The sequence below is a fragment of the Protopterus annectens genome, chromosome 15.part0 (genome assembly GCF_019279795.1).
Source record: "Protopterus annectens isolate FY-2018-M chromosome 15.part0, PAN1.0, whole genome shotgun sequence".
NCBI classification, from domain to species: Eukaryota; Metazoa; Chordata; order Ceratodontiformes; family Protopteridae; genus Protopterus; species Protopterus annectens.
The window spans coordinates 541,755,177-541,778,550 of record NC_056749.1 but is presented as its reverse complement, the minus strand read 5'-3'; the positions used below and the strand labels follow the sequence as shown (position 1 = coordinate 541,778,550).

General features: G+C 42.7%; 1 protein-coding gene and 1 non-coding gene across 2 annotated transcripts; both read right to left on the bottom strand.

Moving 5' to 3' along the window:
• Positions 1–1,157: 1,157 nt before the first annotated feature.
• On the bottom strand, positions 1,158–13,284 carry RPL39 (ribosomal protein L39). The gene is made up of 3 exons (XM_044057366.1): positions 13,137–13,284; positions 12,745–12,848; positions 1,158–1,375 (listed from the first exon to the last, which is right to left on the bottom strand). Exons 1-3 carry the CDS (start codon positions 13,137–13,139, stop codon positions 1,327–1,329), a joined length of 156 nt encoding a protein of 51 aa, XP_043913301.1. The 5' UTR covers positions 13,140–13,284; the 3' UTR covers positions 1,158–1,326.
• LOC122790184 lies at positions 5,085–5,201 on the bottom strand. The gene has a single exon (XR_006362948.1). It is a non-coding gene; the product is annotated as a small nucleolar RNA SNORA69 (small nucleolar RNA).
• Positions 13,285–23,374: the final 10,090 nt, after the last annotated feature.

Here is a 23,374-nt window from a genome sequence, read left to right as displayed (position 1 = left end):
GGCTTTGGAGGAGGAATGAGGTTCAAGGGAAGGTAGGAGTTGGATGAACTTTGCAATGTTTAACTGAATGAAGTGATCTATAACATTTTCAACTGTCAATATGGGCTGTTTTCATTTATACAAACACGACTCATCAATGATGGACATATCCTACACAAATGTATTATATCGATATGGGGGCAGGGAATAAGATCACCAAAGACCCCCACACCATGGCAGGAATTCTGGGGGATATTTGCATTTTATAACTGCAGTGTAATACACCACTGAAGGAAGCCCAATCAATAAGTAAAGTAAGCCAGCTGCAACTTACAGTTGTAGCAGTCACAATAAAACACCCACACCCAAAATCAGATGAGAGAAATTTCCTTCACCACATGGGGGGGGGGGGGATACAATTGGAATCTACAGAGAAGGAAACCCAACCCAGCTAGGAAACAGAAGTTCCTCCAAAGAAAAAAAACTGAATGAAGTCAGCTGCCACAGACATGCGTATACAGTGTGTGTCTTGTAATAGACCAGTAGCCAATCCAGGATTATAGTCTGCCATCTGCTTACTGCCTGCTGGGATAAGTGCACCATCAAAACAGCAGCTTTTAACAAACATTGTACAGCCTCATTAAGTCCGGCAATCTATGCACCAAACCTACTGTATATATGAAAATATTCTGACCCTAAGTTTCAATGAAAAGCTCAAACCAACACACACTTCTTCCAGTTTCCACCTACATATTAAGCAGCTGTGAACAAGTTACTAAAACTACAGTAGACTCCTTATCCGGCATCTCCTTAACAGGCCATCAAATTTCTGCAGCAGCCCTAGCAAAAGACAGAACACTTCCACCTCATCTGGACTAAATAATGGCAAACATTTGTTTTATACTTCATATTAATTAGAAAAATGCATAACTAACACAAATCCTGCTATTCTAGCTGATTTATAACCTATAAAATGCCATTTCTGATTAGCCAGCCATTCGTTTATCCAGCCTAAGGTCCAGTCCCAGCAAGACCAGACAAGAGGGAGTCTTACTGTATTGAGGGTTTCATCTAGGCAGACAACTAAAGAAAAAAAAAAGTGTGAGATGTCCAAAATCCATTGTGATGAATGCACAGTAGTAGTGGAATAAAATATACAAATAAAACTAAAGAAAATGTTCACTTTCTACAATAATTCCACATTTATTTACTCTGCATAGCAGGACAACTTAGAAAACACAGCAGAAGTAAGCATCTGCTGAACAGCATCTGACTCCAAGTCTATGGCTTGAATTGATGCTGCAAACATCTCTGGTGGTGGTGTTGAGATCTGTAGCTAGTGAAAGATTACAAGCCCAGCTTGGTCCTCCTCCAGTGCCGCCTCTTGGAATTATACCTAGGGAACAAAAATAAATAAATACAGCTGACACTGTGCTTATATTAACAATGCTTACAGCAAACACTGAACAATAATTCCTCAAATACACTGGCCCAACAAGAGAAAGAAATATTGCCAGACAGGTGTATTTGGAAAATGAGACTCAGAATTAAATACATTAGCTTTATAGTAAGAAGCAACATATCAACATGAAGATAAACACATACTAATACAAATCCCGATCCCAGTTTTCACCCTGCTCTTTTTATGAATATAGATGGAATGTGGCAAAATTCACAAGAAAACTACTAACCAGGCTACAGATCATTACAAGCTTAACCAAGAAATAAAATTAAAACAAAAAAGAAGAGGAAGGTTTACAAGGCTGCTCATTCAATTAAATAGGTTTACCTCAATAGGGAGCAAGTGTACGAGTCTGCATGACTTGCAGCAGACTTTATTCAGAACTGGGAACAGATGGAATCACTTAAATTTGACAGCATTCACCACTAAAAAACTTTGGCTCTTACACGATAATTAATAGGGGGGGGGGGGGGGGGGACAAAAAAAAAAAAGGCAAGCTACCACACCAAGACTCAAAACATGAATGGTCACTGTAGCCATGAATCGGGCAACTTAACACCTTTGCTCTTCAGAGCAGATTCTTTCAAACCCAAATGGTCGCCGGACCACTGAAGTACACACGCACAGCTAGGTACTGGGGAAAAAAGTGCTCACAAAGCACCCTTAAGATGCAACTTTGGCTACATGGGTGGGGGGGGGGGGGGGCAGGCACATCTGGCCTAAGAACCAAGGCAACTCTCCAGTCTCCCCTTTTTACATGCTCGTTGGGGGGGGGGGGGGGCTGACCATAATACAATTATGGTTAATCAGTGGTGGTGGACAAAGGGCAACGAAGCAGGAGGGAGAAATGCATGTATCCTATTACAGTGGGCATCCCCACGGAGATGCTCTACTTTCCATTATGGCAGTTTTACAATCTTCCCCATGAGGATGCTCATATTAAGGAGTGATGACATTTTGAAAAGTTACATTCCGTAAATACAGAAGGTAACATCTCACTGTTACAGCTAAAATGTTCCATTACTTGTACATGCAAACCCAGAAATCACTGCCATTAGTTAAGAGGGAATACTAGGATACTGCATTTTCCTTAAATCAAACTTAAATTTCAGTTCCACGGATTACACTTCAGAACCCAGACTTTCAAACCACCTGCTCCGACTGAGGGTATATGTATCTCCCAAGTTTACTAAATGGCACAAAGGAATAATGATCATGACACTCCAGGACAAACTTGGGTGCCGATGGAATCAAGGAGGAAGGGTGGGAGTGAATGGCTGACACTAACATCCATCATAAAGGAAGGGAGACAACCAGCTCCACTGCAATGGAAGCAATTACAGAAGCGAAAGGCATACAAACACACAGTATCTGAGCCAAGGAACATTTACCTGTGCAAAGCAGAGACTACATGGTAGCCCTACTGGAGCTTGTGCTATGTTCATACATGGCAGGCCAGTAAATCCTGTCACATGCAAGCATGCAGACTCAAGGGGGTCAGACAAACCTCCCCCCCCCCAATGGCTGCTGATGTGGAATCTGCTCCTTACTCTATTGATGGGCAACAAGCACAACTGTGATTAGGGCTTAATGGTTGGCAGACAGAGGATACATGTTTATTACGATAAGAATGTCGCAGTCCCATTACCTTCCCTCAAGCTTAAAGAGATGTGGGAGTACTGCAACAGAAGAGGACCATTAAGAATTTCCTACAGGCATGCACCTGTCACTTGTTCCCTGAAGACCAATGCATCACAGTATTGAAATACCACGTATCGAAGCACCCCCAATACAGGTTTTTACCAAGCCAGATACTCAGTCACTGATGTAAAACAAACCAATCACAACATTATCTTCAGGCCTCAAGCCAGACAAGCATCCAGCCTCACAGTAAATAAATTCCCTATAAATGCTGTAACCAATTTCAAACCTTCTGTTTTTCATGGGGGGGGGGGGGTTCCCCATTTTGTTTTCCTGTCTTTACAGTGATCAGGACAAAAATTCATACACCGCTTACATACAATTGCTGGACAAAACTTTTTGCACCAAAAGATACACAAGCTTGAAAGCTCAAGACACTCAACTACTTGGGTGCTCTTACTGTACTGTGCTTTCAACAGCCTCTCAGAGACAGATGCAGCTTTCCTTGAGGTACAGCAATCTCGAGAGTGAGAACAATGGAAGGAACCCCAGCCCCAAAACAAAGCTTTCCCTCACTTTGGTTTCTTTACAGGTAAGCACCACAGTTTCCAAGTAAACATGCCAAGAATTTTTCAACACTCCATCCATGGGTTACAAGTGATCTCTGCCAGAGGTGTACATAGATTTGAGGATTATGGGAACAAAAGCACCCCCCTATGAATTATGCAACCATGGTAACCTGAAAAACAGGCTGAGCAGGGTATGTTAAATACTTGACAACTGGACAAAGGGCAGCATACTGCAAAGAGGAACCATCAGCCCCCAAGAGAGACGGACCAACACAGTTTACTAGCATAATTCTAGCCAATAACAAACATCTTGTGTACCTTCACAAATGCTTGAATTCTAGCCCCTACTCTCTTCTCCCCTCATTTCCAATCCACAGAAGTACAGTAATTACTGGTTAAAATGGGTTTGTTTTCAACCCCATGAGAGTACAGTATAAAAATGCTTGCCTAAAGTAAATTTCAATTTTTAATATTAGAGCTCATTACTTGTGACCATTTTACAATAGTGCATTTTAACAGGGTTACCCAACTGCACTACAACAAAAAAACAGTTTACTTAGCAAATCCTTCCTGAACTAAAAGCACCCCAACAGTGTACTTCTCTCCTGTTCAAATCCTCCCTACCATGCACACCAAGTAAAACCTTCCAAAGGGAATTAAAAAAAAAAAATGGCACATTTGTAATGTAACCTTTAAATTCCCGGTAAGCTATATTTCACAAACAGGGTGCAATACCATCTACTTCATGCTGTACTGACAGCAGACAATATTGGCTTTTTTCTTTTTTAAAAAGGTCACATGTAACAGATTAGCAAGATGGCACACCTCTAGGGCAAGGTCATAAAAATTAGGGAAAATTGGAACCCCACACATCCTTATCACTCATCTTGTTACAGCAATGCAAGGGGCAAAGAAATACAGTCATATACCATGTGTAAAGAATGGAGTGAACCATGTTTTACAAGATGGAGCTTCTTAAACTACCAAAACCATATCTCAAGAGAAAATGCATATTAGAAAACCTTCAAGAAAAGCAACATCTAGCAAATCAGTCTTGTATAGCTACAGTCATGGAACATCACTGAAGTGTCCAGCTTACGTTGCCTTGCAATGGTGCTCAAGGGAAGATCTGCCGGAAGCTACAGTAGTGTTACGGCAGAGGGCTGTACAGGTCCATACACCGCATCATGCAATGACCGGTTACTACATTTAGAAAAAAATTCCAACACAAAATGGACCTTTAAATGGGGGGGGGGTTAAAAAACAAACCAATGCACAGATCAAGTCATACAGAAAATTGGGACTGGACATAGCATTGCGGCAGACAGTGAAAACTGAAGCAATCAAGTCCGACTACACATTTTTAACCCTTCTAATGAATTATCACTAAACATCAGAATATACAGTTTCACATATAGCTGCAATCAGTTACAAACTGAACAATCAGTTACAAACTGAACAAGAGTCCAACTAATTAACAGCAATTTTACTCTCAGCAGGGAAATGGCAGTACTTCCACAGAATGAAGCACTGTAATTGCAACCTGCTTTGCACATACACTAACAAATTTATCTGGTAATCCACAACACCCATCTACACAAACTCTTCTAAATGTACCTAGAGTGAAGGAAAGCAGCAGGAAAACTAGGTATAATCAAAAAAGCTATATACTCTCCAGTCAACATTTAAAAGGTATGATTACTGGTTACCACGCAGGCCCTGCTACAGAGCACTGCAAATTAGGATACCCAATGACAACCCCCCCCCCCAAATCAACTGCATTTTGTCTACAATTAGGACATTCTGAACTAACAGTGCTTAAACTTGACAGAAAATCTGTATTTTTTTTGCAATAATTTTAAGTGAAAGACCACAACACCAGCTTGTGTATTAAAACACACAAGCGGACAAGTCCAAGGGACCCTTTTGTAGAGGTTTGAGGAGCAAAACATCCAAGGGGCCATTTAAAGCCTAGCCATACTTCACGCATGTAAACTTGGCCATGGGTGGTGGTCAAGCATTTACAGGCTGCCTGCCTCCGTCTACTGGACTAACAGATTCCTCGTCTACTGGTCCAAGTTATGCTTGAACTAGGCCAGGGAAGAACATTCACATGGATGGGAAACCTGTTTTAAAAAAAGGCAGCCCGATACAAATATCTGTCCCTTCAACATGTCCTAGTTATGCTGCAGACGAGATTTAGTCCAAGGTAATTCAACTACCTGGTGTGGGAATAGAACCCAAAGACCCATGATCTTCCAGCACAAGTTGCATGCGTTACTTGTTAAGCTACCTACCAGCCACAACCCAGGCCAGAGACACTATCAGAACATAATCTGAGCAAGTAATTTGAATAGAATTTAGTTTTAGGAACACCCATAGGTGCACAAAAAGCTTCTCTTCTACAGAGGATTCTAAAACAAGCTGCTCCCTTTTTAACAAATGACTAAATACAGAATTCCTGATCTATTCGGCAACCTTCCTTTTAACGCATGTAAAAAAGGCCTGTTACTCTACAAATAAAATTAAAACTGAACAAATCTCAAAATGCTGTTAACAGTTAAAAATGTGACTGCATATTAAAATAGACTACATTACCACTGAATAGGAATAACATGTGAATTTGTGCCATTAGACTAAGGAAAGATTATTCATTTTCATTTAACATCACATTCAAAAGGAACAAGACACTGACCTTGCAGTGGGCAGGTAGTGCACAAACAAATAATCAAATGCCCAAATCCCCCCCCCCATTTAGAAATTCAAAAACTAAAGCAAAGACCGCCTAAGACTGAAAATATTGAAAGTTTCGAGAGCTCCCCAACATTTAAGCAGCTCTGTCTTTACCAAGTTCTTATATTTTGAGGTATTTCACCAAGACAGAATTGTTTAAGCCCCCCTGACCCCAACACTTCCAACTAAGACGCTGACCAATGGCTCCTCTCTCTGCACCTAAATAGGCCATTTGTTTAGGGTTGGGGGTGCAACAATCCTACAGATCATTTATTCTTGCCAGACAATCCTGTTCAGCTCTCCAATTCCCACAAAAGTTGGGTGATGAGTGGTTTTGCACATCACGCAGCGACATTCAACGGCAGTTAAAACTATTCCTGGCGCCAGAAAGTCTGTTCTTTAGATTTTCCCTTAGAACTAGCCAGTCTTCTAGTTTTAGTACTCAAACTGTTCCTTGTGCTCAGCACTTCCAAATCTCACTGCAACCACAATCTACAAATTAGTGCAGCACTACTTTCCTTACTAGTCAAGAGGAAATCAGCTCCTAGTACTCAAACAAAAAACAGGCATGTCCAGAGTCAGCTACCAGTGTTTTCTCCTGTCCACCTGATGAATCTGGGCATCTTGGGGCAACGTAGCAATTGCCTCGTGTATACCAACTCTCTCCTCCTACCACCCAACACTACAACCTGTGAGAGATGCACTAGTACAGCCAAACTGGAAGCCAAGCTCTCTCCAGCCCACACTGGACTAGACGGTCAAGAGAAGGTAAACACCACACCGCATTCAGCGTGTCAAAACCTGCACCACCACACCCCCCAAACCCACACACAGTAACACAAAAGACACCTACATTCGCAGGGACTCACAAATCTGCCTAGAGACCTCAAAAGCTGGAACGCAAGCAACCACCCCCCAACACTACTTAAACGACACATAGCCCACAAAATCAGTGCCACACAACCCCAGCCCATAAGGCAAAACATACCCAACACACTAGTCATTGCCAACTCTACAGTTCAGTCACACAAACATCCCTCACCAGGCTAAACAAAGGAGAAAGTTACTGTCAGCTGCCTATCGGGTGTCAGGATCCGCCATATAACACTTGCAGTCAGGTCTCCGCAACAAGTATGACTGTCACTGTCCATGTTGGGGAGTGAATGATCAGAGACGTACCTCCCTGGACTACATGGAGAGAAGAAACTGGACCATGTGGCCCAAGCAGGTATGACACTAGCCCCCCCACAGTAGCATCCTGCCACCACCCAGAATGCTACCACAGTACAAGGACAATCTGCCTGAGGTGACATGATAGACAGACCACAATGCTTTTGCTAGAGATGGCCTGTACCTGTCGCTACTGGGATTCGATACTGACTAAGGCTCTTGCCGCCCCCTAGTGTCCTTTTTAGGCAAGGCTCAAACGTCAAACGCACCACCATAATAGACAAGTGAAATCTAAGGGCAATGCTACTCAATGCTAGAAATCTAAGACTCAAAATGCACATACTTGAGGCTCTCCTTAAGATGGAGAGCAGACATCTGTACAGTGACAGCGACCTGGTCTAAGGCTCCAGAGAGCACCCCTGCATTACCGGGCTATAATTCTTCACACTTTTCAGCCACGTAACCTGGACTGAAATACTAAGAGAGGAGGCGTGTCCATATTCATAAAGGATACCCCCACCTCCAGGCTAGTTGCTCAACATAATGCCTCTGAAATTATCCGAGTACAATTAACACTGGGCAAGACTGCAATTCAGGTTGTAGCGTGTTACAGATCCCCTGCCATGCCCCAAGACGCCCACTATAGGTTTCTTGATATACTGGATATCAAACCTACTTTTGGGAGATTTCAACTACCCCTCCATCAACTGGGAAATCTACTCATGTACCAACTTATTTGCCCAACGTTTTCTGGAATTCATCAATTCCAACACCCTGGACCAGCTTGTCCATACCCCTACCAGGCACAGCAACATCCTGGACCTAATTACCAATATGTGTGTGTAAGAGATGCTCCACGCCAGTGGTCAACTCCTCGCTGGTCAGGTCAGACAATAAGCTAATCACCCTAGACATCCATATCCCACCCCCCTCCCCATAAAGGAAACCACTGTAAAAAAAACTTCTAACTTAAAAGTTGGCTTTGAAGTGGCAAACGTCATTACACCCACACAGATGAAAAACAGTGGCATGACTGCTGAATCATATACAAATGCACTATATAAGCACATACAGTAGAACACGGACCGTGCCATTCCCAACAGAAGACAGCCTAAAAAAAAAAAAACAATCTTCTAATCCCCTGCCATAAACAAAGCTCTACAATAGAAGGAAGAAACTGTTGCAAAAAAAGAGCAAAATCCCAGGACTGCAGAACTCCCTGGTCAGCAATCAGCAGAGATTCCACAAAATCCCCCAAAGCTAGTTAAGAAAATAAAATCGCCATGGATTCTAAAGGCAACTACAAAGCCTTCTTCAGCTAGTTCAAGAATCTCAATGACACTGTTTTGAACTACAGCACAATGGCACTTTACCAAACCAACTGATATTGCTAACATTCTAGCAGACAGGTTCAGTGCTAACCTCACCCCCCAAAGGGCCCATCCTCATACCAGATAGCAAAGCCCCCAAGATCACGGCCACACAGGTAAAGACCACACTCTCTAAAGCCAAGAACACAGCATCCATGGGACCAGACAACATCCCAGGCTGTGTTCTGCATGAACTACAGAACAAACTGGCACCCCACCCAAGTACCATGTTCAACTATAGCCTCACTTCAGACTTTGTGCCTATGGAATGGTGCACAGCGACAGTTACCACACTCCACAAAGGGGGTGCCACCACAGACCCTGGGAACTATTGCCCCATGAGCCTGGTCTGCAAGGGCAAGGAACACATCAACCTGGAGCTTATAAACAAAGACAGACAACGTCCAAACTCTGGACCCCACTCAGTCTGGGTTGGCAAGAGGTAGATCATACACCTCCTAAACCAGACTTCTTTGGAGCAGTCGAAGAAAGTATGGTGGTGCACACAGCCTAGCTTGACCTCGCCAAGGCTTGACACCATCCCCCACGCTGGCATTATAGATAAACTCACTGGACTAGGCATAAATTCCTGTGTCACAAGATGGGTGGAAAATGGCTCACTGACAGAACCCCAGTGAAAGTAGCAAACTCCAAATCTGACTTCAGACCAGTGACAAGCTGGGTACCACAAGGTTCTGTCCTGGGTCCTCTCCTGTTCGATATCTATTTCCCTGAAGTCCAGGCTAATACAGGTGGTCTCTGGCTAATGAAATTCGCAGACTACTACAAACTAGAAGTCATAATAGATTAATCTAAGATGTGGACATTCTACAAGGAGGCCTCACTGAGACTGATGCATGGTGTCAAAGTCACGGCCTAAAGCTTAATGCCAAGAAGTGCATAGTTATCCCCTTTGGGAAAAATACCATACCCATGAACTGCCAACAGAAGCAGTAGCCTACTAAACACCGAAAGGGTGATGAGCCCTTGGAACACAGATGGATAGTAGTCTCTCCTTTGATAATCACATTGGCACAATAGTTAGGAAATCCTTCTACGTGGCACACCATCAAAGGGATTCCTCTACTCATACCTTATTAGACCCATCAGAGAGTACAACGCCCCGTTTGGCATGTACCTCGCAAGACATCTGCAACAGCTGGAAAGGCCACAGAAAAAACTCCAGTTCTACTTTATCGCATATCACCTACTCCGAAGCGACCTCTGCCTAAACTACAAAGAAACATCTAACCCAGACCCGATGGACATGCTACACTTAAAAGAAATCCAATCTCTCAGAGCCGCACAAGTCCAGGGGCCTAAACCTCGTCACCACAATAAACAGAACATGCTAGAGGGACAGATTCTTGTCCCAGAGACTTCCCTTCCTCCGGAATAGGATGCCCATTCATGTCAAGCAAAGCTCCTCATTAGCCCTCTAAGAGAAAACTTGACAATTGGATGGGAAATAGGAAATTCACCCTAGGGATCACTGCTGTGGCTCTGCTCGACAGGGGCACAGGAAAATAAATTTCTTGGGTGGCGTAAGCCAGGGAACCTTGTTTATCTAGGCTTGCATAGGCCCTAGGGGCGATAGGCAAGTATGAACCTAGAAGAGGTCAGCTTGCTGGTCCTTTGGAGACCTACTTTTTCCTACAGGAAGCATCCTCCTCCCAACAACAGATTTCCCTTGGCTAAACAGTGTGAATCCACTAATCAAAGTGTGGGCTCTCAGACCAACTCCAAAAGTGTCACGTACGTGGTGTGGTGAGCCAGAGACCCTGCCCACATGGCGAGTCTGTAGCTCCCCCCCCCCAATCTAGCTTCTACTGGGACAGCCACTAAACAACCAAGGTCACTTGTGCTATTGTCAGGGCTTTCCCCCCCTCTGCGTAATGCAGTCAGCACTTCTTTTAAATCTTGATAAAGAAAACTGGAACACGATAAGATTTGACCAAGGTTGAACAGTAAGCTACCATGTACTACTGCCCCCTTCCCCACTTATCAAAACAAGCAATCAGAAACTGACACCAACACTGACTGCATGAAGCATGTAATGGATGACAGTTATGAAAAATCTTAAGCAACAGCAATCCCCTACCCCCACCAGCACTAGGAACGATGCTGAAAATCCATCACAACCACTTCCAAAAGGGGGGGGGGGGGGTTGTAATCGAAAAGGTCCACAGGTACAACCCAAACAGATTACTGTACAGAAAAACTGAATTTTTTTTTTACATGTTCTGTAAAACTGCAATGCAACACGGAATGCTTTACAACCTGAACAGTTTCAAGGAGTTACTGCCCCCCAATTAAATCACATTATTTTAGTTGCCCGGGTTGCTAATTAATGGCAGAGCAGTTTACACTAGCAAAGGGGAGTTAATAGAAGAAGGTAGCAACCACACTTTCCAATTTTTCCTTGTAGCTACAGTCTAATCTTATCTTACTTATTCTGGAAACGGCTTGTAAGTGGCTATCAATTAAAAATGTTCTTTGAACCACTGCCCAAGAAGCAAGAGACCCACCATACAAGTTCACACATGAACAGTATAAAAAGACATCACCTAGCCAAGTTCTGAAGGCCGCAAAGGCTCAATTCATAAACAGTGTCTACACTTCTGTAGAATTAAAATACGCATGCACAACACTAAAACGTAATGAGAAAACAGTGCTGCATTCAAGGCCTAAAATCTCACTTAGTATGGGATACACACAAAACATCCAAATTAAACGTTCAAGACTCCCATTTTAGGATTACACCATACAATGACTTTTCTAGGTGTATGCAAATTTACACCTGAAAGAATCTATGCAACCAGAGACAAAATCCTGCCTGTAAGGTAAACAGCTTAACCATTATACCAACCCCCCACCCTACAAGGGGAACTTCAAGTACAGTTGTAAAGGCTGTTGCATACTTCATTTCCTAAATTTAATATCAAGTTAACGTTTTACTGGTTGCCATCTCACCATCCCGGCAATGGCACTGCATAAAAACATCAGTAACACGTGTCAAAAACATCACTGCTACGAAATACCCATAGCAACACTGACCAACCGTTTTAATGCATGTCAGCTGAATGACCTTTCTTAATCACTCTAAACAGTCAAGCCAAGCAACCATTCCCAAACACGACAGAATTCCAGAATGGACTAGACTCTGTGGACCGTCACTCAGCAACCAAGGTGCGCAATACGAACCTCCTTCCTCACATTTTTACCGTTACTGTAATGTATTTTAATATAAAGGAAATTGCCGCACGACTCATTAGTAAACATTTTAATCTCACATCAGAAAAGGGGAAGCTGTTAAGGGCGCAACCCCCATACAAGAAAAGGTATATCAATGACGGAAAAGCTTAAGGAAATTAAATCATCTGGGTTTGAGCACCTGTACTTTGTCAGCCGGAGCCATCAAACCCAGCGTTATTCTGGCTCCGCCCTGCGCATGCGAAACAATAGTAACTTCTTTCCATATTACTTCCAAATGTAAGCAGTATACACATGCTTCTACTTTACGTGTGGGAAGAATCCAATACCCCAGAACCACCAAACAGTTTAACAATTAGGTAAAGTTTGTTTTGTCACAACTTCTTACGTAGTTTCACTGTCGGGGAAGAGTCATAAATACGACAATTTTTACTCCTCTGCATTCAAGAGCTATGCAGCAGCTCCGACGCCGTAGTGTACCATACGTGAACCCATTTTTCATTACGCCGTACATGAGGTCGGGGTAACACTTCAACATTAGTCAGCAAAACTTGTGTACCTATTTCATACTGTAATAAAAAAATATATATCCAGTAGAAGACCTCACCTGATTTTATTACCAGTTTTCATGCGAATCCACTGGGGAATGGGCCTATTTTGTTTCTGTTTCTTAGCAAGGAATCGCTTAATCCTGAACGTCTTGTGGGACGACTAAAACAAGGAAAGCAAAGCAAGTTGTTGCACCTTATTACCTTTACAGAACAAATTACATTTTACATACAATCAGCGCATTTCTCAAAACAGAAAAACGGTGCAATCAAAATATAAAAGAAACAAATCTTCCAATAAACCAAAAAGCTGCACAGCAGTTAAACTACATAGATGCTGGACTTCAAAAATACCCACAACAGCTACTGCAATCCACTTCCCACTCTTATAAACATCAATGTTTAAAGAAAATGCTTCAGAAATAAATAGATGAAGAAGGATGCTACCTACCATAATAAAAATATCACCAATTCCTTACAATGTCAGATGCGAAAAGAGAGAATTGTGGGATAGGCCAACGGTTACCACTACTGGTGAATAGAAAAGGCCAACTGCCGAATGAAGCGACACGTCTACCTTTGCTACCATCTAGTGGCACCAACATTAAACTACAGTTTACAATGATAACTTCGCAGGGGTTACTACCTCGACATAATTGCTGTTCGCATTCTTTGTTTATTTCACAATGTTGAATGAAGGAAGAAGGTGTTTGTCTCCTGTGCCTTATTCCCAAAACAGGGACTGCCAATTGCCAAGTGACCTCTGCAAGACACTGGAAATCTGGAATCATAACCCTTGAGCGTACTTTTCATACCTCACAACTGTCCAGATTTTTGCCTCATATTATTGGTCTGTTCTTCATAAAATCTGTATTTTTTAGGCAAATCACCAAGGACTGAAGACGAAGTCAGTAACTAATAACATACCATCTGTGTTTCTGACTTAATTTCTGTCTTAATTGTCTTAATCCTGTTGTTGTAGCAACTTTCAAAGTTTACTATCATCATCAGCCCCCCCCTTTTCCCCATTTTTTTCTACATGGGATCAGGGTATAGTGTTAACTGTCACCATAGCCGGCCTTAGGCATAGGCCAAATAGGCGGCCACCTAGGACGCCACTCTGGTAGGGGCGCTTTTTCAGTATTTATCTGGTGTAGGTAGACCAGGATGAGGGCACCAGGTGGTGTGGTGGGGGTGCCATGGAGCACTTTTGCCCAGGGCACCAGTTGACCTAAGGCTGCTCCTGACTGTCGCCAACTCTCTCTATTCAGTGCCACACTCCTGCCTTCTTCAACACTCATGCCTAACTGCCACAGATCTTCTTTCACACAATCCATCCACCTCTTTGCTGGATGTCCTCGCTTCCTCTTACCTTCTTCCTGTCTATCCCAAATCTTCCTCACCAGGTTGTCTTCTGCTTTTCTGCACGTGTTCAAACCACAGTAATCTGTTTTCTTTGATCTTTTCTGTAAATGGAGCTACTTTGGCCTCTGCTGTTATGTCTTCATTTCTGCTTCTGTCACACTTCATTTCCATCACATCTAGCTTCTTCAACTGTCCTGCCTTTACTGCCCAGGTTTCTGTACCATACAGTAGTACTGGTCACACCACTGTTTTGTACACCTTAATTTTCAATTTCATTGGCATTCTTCTGTCATAGACTACACCTGACACTGTATACCAGTTGGCTGCAGCCCCTCTGATTCTGGCTTTGACCTCTTCATTCAGATTTCCCTTCTCCTTAACCACCCCTCCCAGATACTTGAAGCTGTTTACCTGTTCCACTATCTTCCCTTTTATCTCTATTCTCAGCTTCTTCTGATTTCTCCAGTTTTCTGCCATTACCACCATCTTATCTGTGCTTAGTTTCATCCCTTGTGCCTTCAGTTTTGCATTCCATTCTCCTTTCTTTTGCTGAAGTTCTAGCTCAGAGTCTGCCTGTAATACCACATCATCTGCATATAGTAACTTTGTTGATCTGTCCCCTCCGACCTGTTTGCTAATGTAGTCCATCACCAGTATGAACAGCAGTGGGCTCAGAGCTGAACCCTGGTGTACACCCACTCCCACTGGGAACCCCTCTGTAAGGCTAAACACTGTACTCGAGTCATTAGGTCCTTGTACATAGCCTACACTAATTCTACCAATGTTTCTGGGACTTTCAAACCACCGCAGTACTGCCCAGATCAGCTTTCTTTGGGACCTTGTCTTATGCTTTCTCCAAGTCTAGGAATGCCCAGTTGGACTCTCTCCTCATCTCTAACGTCTTCTCAAGTATCTGTCTCACTGCAAACATCGGGTCAGTTGTGCTGCACCCTGATCTGAATCCGAACTTCTCATCTTACATTCTACTACTCTGCATATCCACCTATCAGTCACCCTCTCCAGATCTTTCATGCAATGTGATAGGAGTTTGATGCCTCTGTATTGCCCACAGTTGTGGATGTCCCCTTTGTTCTTCTACACTGGCAGAAGTATACTTATTCTCCAATCATCTGTGATAACCCTTTCTCTCCACACTGATATTAGTACTCTCAGGAGCCATTTCTCCCCTATCTTCAAAGTTTACTATAGCAATATTTAAAATCTGTCCCTATTTTTGGGCCTTAGCTCCTACCATTATTTTAGGCTTGACCAAATTTCTTTTGATAGGAGGTTGAGAAGTATGCCAGAACCATACCTCATTCCAGGTCTTACAAAGTTCACGTTCCTCGAAGTTCCACATTAAAAGGGTCTGCCATGCATTGAGTGTTAGTAGTTTTTAGACTGATATCCTTGGTAAATAGAAATAAATTATACAAGTTCTTAGCTGTCTAGTCTGTGTTCCACATTTTGCCAAGTTGTTCCATATTATGAGAGGTTGCGTTCCTCATTTTAGTGATGGAAGGTTGAAAGTTATGACTGGAATTACTAAGCAATCTTGGGGTTACAGCTCTCGATTAAAGAGTCATATCCAGAAATAATCAGGGTCACTTTTTAAAAATGTTAAACTATTACAAATTGACAGAATAAGAGAGCATGAATTAATTTACATTTTCTGAAGTAAAATAAGACTACACCTTCTAAGATGGGAATGGCTGGTTGAAGGCATGTTGTGTCTGTTATTCTAAAAGTGACTTAGTTCTGGTTTAAGCACTTGGGCTCCAAACCAGTTATTTTGCATCAGGAAGGTTTGTGGTCTAGACTCTTGTAGCAGGAGAGTGTAGCCTATACCCTTCTAAGCTGTGAATTGCTGGTAAAGGCTTATTGTGCCTGTTATTCTAAGTGTCTTTGTTCTGGTTTAAGCACTTGGGTTACAGAACAGGTATTTCACACTAGGAAGGTTTGTGGTCTACTCTCATGTGGGAGTATTCTACTGAACTGCTGCTTTATTTAAACTGTTTTTTTGCTGTTGTGAGTGTGATTTTCTGCACTTTGAATTTCTAGTACTTCTGCGTTTTATAGCATAGGCTAGATTCAGACTTGCTGAATCTGGACTGTTTGGTATCAACTGAGCACTAAAACCAGCCATCTTACATTAAGAAGCCCCCCCCCTGCACCCTTGTGGACCCTTGTGGCAAAAGTGTGCAGCCTAGGACCCGTCTGAGTTGAGGACTCCTGGTATAAGTCTCTGTCTTGGGCTTTCCCATTGGTTACTTTGTTTTAAACTTGTTTAACTTCACTTGGGTTTAAGTCTCACATTTGCACATAGCTGCACATCACCCAACGGGGTTTAGCACAGCTGTGTATAGCCGTACATAGAAGCAAATGCTTAGAAAGACAATTTTCCCAAAATATCTGGTAGGGAACCTTCCTAAGCTCCCCTGCTTCACTATGCACAACACAGTTGTGCATTGCTGTCCTACAAGCAACTCATTGTGCATTTTGAAGCACTGATGCAGTTTTCTGCCTCCAGCCTTCCACAGAATAGTCACTTTTTGTTAGTTTTACAGGAAAATCTGGTTCATGTAGCCCACTCCCCACTAGTTACTACAGTATATACCTGCAGTAATGGACAGACAGTTTTCCACCATTTCCCAGCCAGCCTGATTGACATGGGCATCCTGAGGCAATGTAACAACTGCTCATGTATACTGACAACCAGTTACTCCTAAAACAATATGTGAAAGATGTATCTATACTATGAATTTGGAATCCGTTTTCTGACTTAACAACAAACCAGATATCAGACAGGTTGTCATTGCACACACTTTACAACCGACATACACAGAGGTACTCTCTAGAAGACTACCTAAAGATCAGAGACCTCCCAAGAGCAAACCTACTGCACAAACTGCAGGCCCAAAAGAATCCACTACACATAATAATACACACAACCACATCTCAATCAACAATCCCCTAAGACAAAACACCTCAAAACCAAATGTCTTGGTTATAGGCGACTCCATAGTGAGACACAAAGATGTCCCCTTCACCAGGCTGGACAAGGAAAAGGTCACAGTCAGCTGCCTGTTTGGTGCCATGATCCATCAGATCACTCACATACTCGTCTATCAACAACAAGTACCATTATGACTCTGTCATAGTCCGTGTTGGAGTGAATGACTTGAGACGTACCTCACTGGACTATATGAAGAGATACATGATTGAGCTATCAGATTATGTGTCCCAGGCAGATATGTGCCTAGCCCTAATCAGCATTCTACCTTCACCCAGGATGATGCCGCAATATAAACAAATAATGACTGACTTCAAGAATTGGCTTAGCTTCTGGTGTCAATCCAGGGGAATCCGCTATTTGTCAGCCTGGGAAGATATGGTCAACAGACCATGCTGCTTTGTCAGAGATGGTCTTCACCTATCGCCTCTTGACTTTCAGTTACTGGCAAAGGTACTTGCCTCCCCATAGTGCCTTTTTTAGGCAATGTCATAACAACAAAATTCCCAACATAAAAAAATCTACTAGAGGCAAGTGTAAATCAGAAACTGCACTCACTGGAAGCGCTCCTTACCTTGGAAGATGCAGATGTCTGTTTAGTCACAGAGACATGGTTCAAGGCCATAGAGAGCACCCTGGCCATGCAAGGCTACAATGCCTTCCACATGTTCAGACCTCAAAACGAGCATGAAAGAACCAAAGCCGGAGATGTATCCATCTTCATTAAAGACAAATACACCTCAAGACTGGTCAAACAGTACAACTCCCTACAGCTACTCCGAGTCCAACTAACTTTAGGTAAAATTCCTTTCCGTATCATTGTTAGCTATAGGTCCCCCACCATGAACCATGAAAATCACTCTGCCTACCTGGACCTACTTGAGTTAATCACTATACAAACAGACACCTTGGTCATGGGTGATTTCAAGTATCCTTCAATCGATTGGGAGTCATATATGAGCAAAAACATGCTTGCTCTAAGGTTCCTGGACTTTGTTAATACAAAAACTCTAGAACGGATAGTCTGCGCCCACACAAGGGGCTCAAATGTCCTAGACTTAGTACTCACCAACATAGGGGGGGGGGCTCTGCACTACCCTCTGTGTGTTGCCCTCTCTGGTAAGGTCTGATCATAAATCAGTCTCATTCAAAGTAGCGATTATACCTAACCCCCCCTCCCCAAGAGCAAAAAGGATGAAAAATTCCTCCAAAGAAAACTATAGCCTCCTAAGCGATGGCATAAATAGTTTCAAACCCCCCGCTACCACCGTCAACAATGACTTCTATACAGAGGTGTACACAAATGCTCTGTAGCTGTATAAACACATATACAAATGTATAGACTTGGTTGTACCTGAACGTATCAAAACAAGGTTCTCACAAAAAAAAAAAAAAAAAAAGCCACCCTGGTGGACATCAACAAGGAAGAAACTAATGCAGAGGAAGGACACCCTCCACAGCTTGAACAAGCAAATTAGATATCTTGTAAAGTCCTGTAAACCTAATTACAAAGCTAAACTAGCTAAGGATAATCACAAGGGATTGTTTAGATATGTCAGAAATCTAAAAGGGAAGGCCTAGCTTTGTGCCTAACTAACAGTGGATGGTACCACTCATACTGACCCTGAGGACATAGCCAACATGCTAACAGACAGATATGGTACAAACTTTACCCCTTGTCCACACCAGACACACCCCAAAGCATACCTGTCACCAGTCCTCTACCTCATATCTCCAAAGAGCAGGTCATAACCTCACTCTCCATGGCCAAAAACACAGCCTCTATGGGACCGGATAACATCCCAGGCTACCTACTAAATGGTCTAAAATAGGACCTAGTGAAATCACTTGGCACTCTCTTTAACCACAGTCTAAGAACTGGCTTTGTCCCAGCAGAATGGAAAACAGTAACAGTAATTCCTTTGTACAAAGGGGGTCCATTAACAGACCCTGGAAACAATAGACCCATAAGCCTAACCAGCCTTATATCTGCAAGGCCATTGAGAGAATCATCATGGACCTTATCAACAAAGACATAGGTGCCCATCAAACTCTTGACCTGACCTAATTTGGCTTTATTAAGGGCAGATCGTGCTTATTAAACCTGGTGGACTTCTTTGCGAATGTCACCAAAGCCCTGGATGAAGGCAAAACAGTTCATACAGCCTATCTTGACTTAGAAAAGGCATCCCCCACTCAGGCATCATTGAGAAATTCACCCATATGTCACTAAATGAGTAGCCAACTGGCTCACTGACAGAACACATACAGTCAAAGTTGGGGATTCCACCTTTACCAGCAGATTGGTTACCAGTGGTGTATCATAAGGATCTGTGCTGGCCCCCCTACTGTTTGGAATCTATTTCTCAGAAGTCCAGGAGAAAATAGATGGCCTGTGGCTTACCAAGTTTACTGATAACTGCAAACTGGGTGCAATCACTAAGTCCCCCAACAATGTTGACATACTACAAAAAGGGCTTACACAGACAAATGACTGGTGTCAAAGCCATGGACTTAGACAAAACACAAGAAAATGCATTATCATCCCTTTCGGCAAATGGGAATTCCCAGCAAATTTCAATATCAACAGTACCCCCTTCGTTCAAACCCTGTGGTGGGAGATTTGGGAACACAGGTTGCTTGCAGCCTTAAATTTGATCACCATGTGTCCACAGTGGTAAGGAAGGCCTTCTACATTGCACATCTCATAAGTAAAGGCATCACATCCAGAGCTAAGGATGTTATAACTCCTCTGTACTCATCCCTAATCAGACCACTAATAGAGTACAATGCTCCTTTCTGTATGTACCTCACCAGACACCTGCAACAGCTGGACAGACCTCAGAGGTTTCTCACAAAGAAAAATCAGGGCCTTCAATACATGACCTACATGGACAGACAGAAGGCCCTGTCACTGTACTCTGTATCTTATAGGCTGCCAAGAGGCGACTTATGCCTGGCCTACAGAACAGTCTCGGACCCTGCCCTAACTGAAATGCTGCACATAAGTCAAATGGGACAAGATTCACTTACTCTAGGGATCTTAACCTAGCTTGCAACATTAACAGGACAAGCTGGAGAGGCAGATATGTTTCCCATTGACAGCCACTTCTCTGGAACAAACTCCCAATTCACGTAGACCAGAGCTCATCAATGACCTTATTTAAGCTTAACTTAGACAACTTGATGGGAGACCGTAAATTTACTCAGGATGTGTCAACTATGTCCCTCTTGGATAAGGACAGTCGGTGCTGATCATAGACTCACACTGCAAATATAGACCATACAATTTGGTCAATAAGTGAACAAGGGTATAATATGGCTAGGTTTATAAAAACCCTAGGGCCAATTGCCTAGCAACCTCCTATGAACTTATGATACATGTATAATTCACCACTTTTTTCGCCAAATATCACCAGTTTTACAAGGGATTAAGTGGGACAGAGCTAAAGTCTGAGACAAAATCATGGACATTTGAGAAGTATGTTTGGGGGCCCCAGAGCTGATATTAGGTTAATTTGCACATACTAGCTATTGATCAGATAGATCATTTGTAGCCACAGCCCATTCATTAGTACTCTAGAGCAGAAAGTAACCACTACTTCATTAGATTTTTCTCATATTTTTGCCCTGTGCCTCGTAACATTTTTGCTTTTGCTTTCATTCTTCAGAAAGTGTACACTGATGCAAAACTTGCTGCTTTGTTAACTGTCCATCTGAATTAGAGTAATATTTGATAGTTGCGCCTGATTTGGGGCCCTTGTCATTCATTAATTTTGCCTTTGTCTTCAATTCTTCAATAAAGAAAGTTGAGAGCTATGAGCACAACCTATGAGATTGCACTTTGCCCAGAGGATTCTCGTTATCCAGGGTTTGATTCCCACAACCTCAGTTTGTCCACTGTGTTACTCTGAGTAGGTTACTTAACCACATAGTCGTTTCATTCATTTGGGAGACTGGGCTAAGGTCCTCAGCCATTACCTGGACCATATACTTAGTGAATACCAATGAATACAGAAATTGTCAGGATGACAGTATTATTTAGGTGGATATTTGGGTATTTGAAGAGTTTTGTCTATTAGCACTGAAATAAATGAAATTGACAAAGACTGGCTACTTTTTTTGGCAACAGGTAAAAGGCTGCATTGAGGCTGGCGTACCTACCAGAAGTAAACACAGATCCAACACCCAAAAAAACCCACTGGTGGAATCCTTACCTTAACAGGGTATATAACAAAAGAAAAAAAGTCATGGCCAAAATCAGAAAAAGCAACTTTAATAGAGATAAGAGCTTTCTTATTCAACTAAACAAGAAACCAAGAGGTCTAATAAAGCCCAACAAGACCAATTACTAGGTCAGGATAGCCTCAAAGGTTCAGGACAGTCACAAGGCTTTCTTCAGCTATGTCAAGAACTTTACAGTTACCACTCAGCGGTATGCAGAACTGATGGTAAATGGCACAACCTTCACTGACCAGGATGACATAGCGACTCTGTTGGCTAATAAATTTATCTCTAATTTCTCTCCTTACTACTTCCTGTGAAATCCATCCTAGCATATCCCCCCCAACTATCAACAGGGAACAGGTCCTGATGATGTTCACTAAGGCCAAAAACACTGCTTCAGTGGGCCCTGACAATATCCCTAGTTGCCTCCTAAATAGCTTAAAACATGACCTAACAGGACCACTTGAGGCACTCTTCAACTACAGCCTCAGAACAGGTTATGTGCCATGTGAATGGAGGGCCGCAATGGCCATCTCTCTTCATAAGGGTAGAACATCAGCCAACCCAGGAACTACAGAACCATCAGTCTGACAAGTCTCATATGTAAAGCCATGGAATGAATTATCATAGAAATTATCAACAAGGACATTGGAAACCTACAGACACTGAACCCATTACAGTTTGGCTTTGTTAAGGGAAGGTCATGCCTACTTAACTTGGTAGACTTCTTCTAGAGGGTCAACAAGGCTATGAATGAGGGGAAAATCATGCATACCGCCTCCCTTAAACTGGCCAAGGCATTTGATACAATACCCCACTTAGATATTGTTGACAAGCTCTCAGAACTAGTCATAAATTCCTACATAACTAGCTGGATTGCTGGCTGGCTCACAGATAGGAACCAAAAAGTCAGGATTGATGAGACCACATACACCAGGAGGCTCCATGTTATGCCCACTCCTGTTTGGCATCTACTTCACAAAAGTGGAGGCTAATGTCAAAGGCCTCTGGCTCACCATGTCTGCAGACTGTAAGCTGAGAGCTTTCATAGAGTCTCCCTAAGACATCAACATCCAACAAGAGGGCCTAACACAAACAAATGGCTGGTGCCAAAGCAATGGATTAAATCTTAACACAAACAAATGCATTATAGTGCTCTTTGGGAGATCATCCACCCAAGCTAGTTACTTCATTGATAAATCACCCCTAAGAGCTGTCCTGATAATTAGGGATCTGGGAACATATTTAGACAGTAATCTGGCCTTCAACCATCACATAGCTAAGCTATTAAGAAAATCATGCACACTGCCAGGGCACTTCTATGGGCTAGGCTTGTAAAGGCTCCAGGGTCATTAGCCTAGTACACACCTATGAACCTATGTTGTCCAACTCATAAGCAAGGGTATAGCATCCAGGTCCAAGGAAGTTTAGTACCACTCTACTCAGCCCTTATCAGACCCATCACTGGGTATACTTCCCCCTTTGGCATATCACTTACAAGACCTGGAATGCCTTAAGGCCCTATCTCTGTACTCAGTCTCCCACAGTTACTGAGATGCGATCTGTGCCTAGCATATGAGGCATCCTCAGATCCAGCTCTGATGGATCTCTTGCACATCTGCAATAACAATAGGTTGTCTGTCCTCAATAATGCTTCAGCATTTCTGTTGGCTGTGATGGACTTGTGGGATACTGTACATTGAAAAGGCTGGATGATGCCATGGGGGATAGTTCCACTGGCACAACTTTGTATTGCCATCAATCTGCCCACTCAGCCATTGCTATGGGGCATAGTTACCAAACTAAAATGCCTACCTAACAAATAGTACTTCAAACACAGAGGGCTCACTTTATAGCCATATACTCTGTTTCAGTGGATAAGTATCTCCTTTGTTGCTCAACTTCCTGCTGATATAGTACACTGGGTACTCCTCATGTTAAATGCCTTGGGATATCACTGCTCCTAAACATTCCTCTAATGCATCAGTATAGAAGGTGAATTCTTCAGTAAAATCAGGAGTCAGAAATACAGGTTCAGAACACAGAATCTGTTTTAGTTCATAAAATGCACTCTCTGTCTCAAA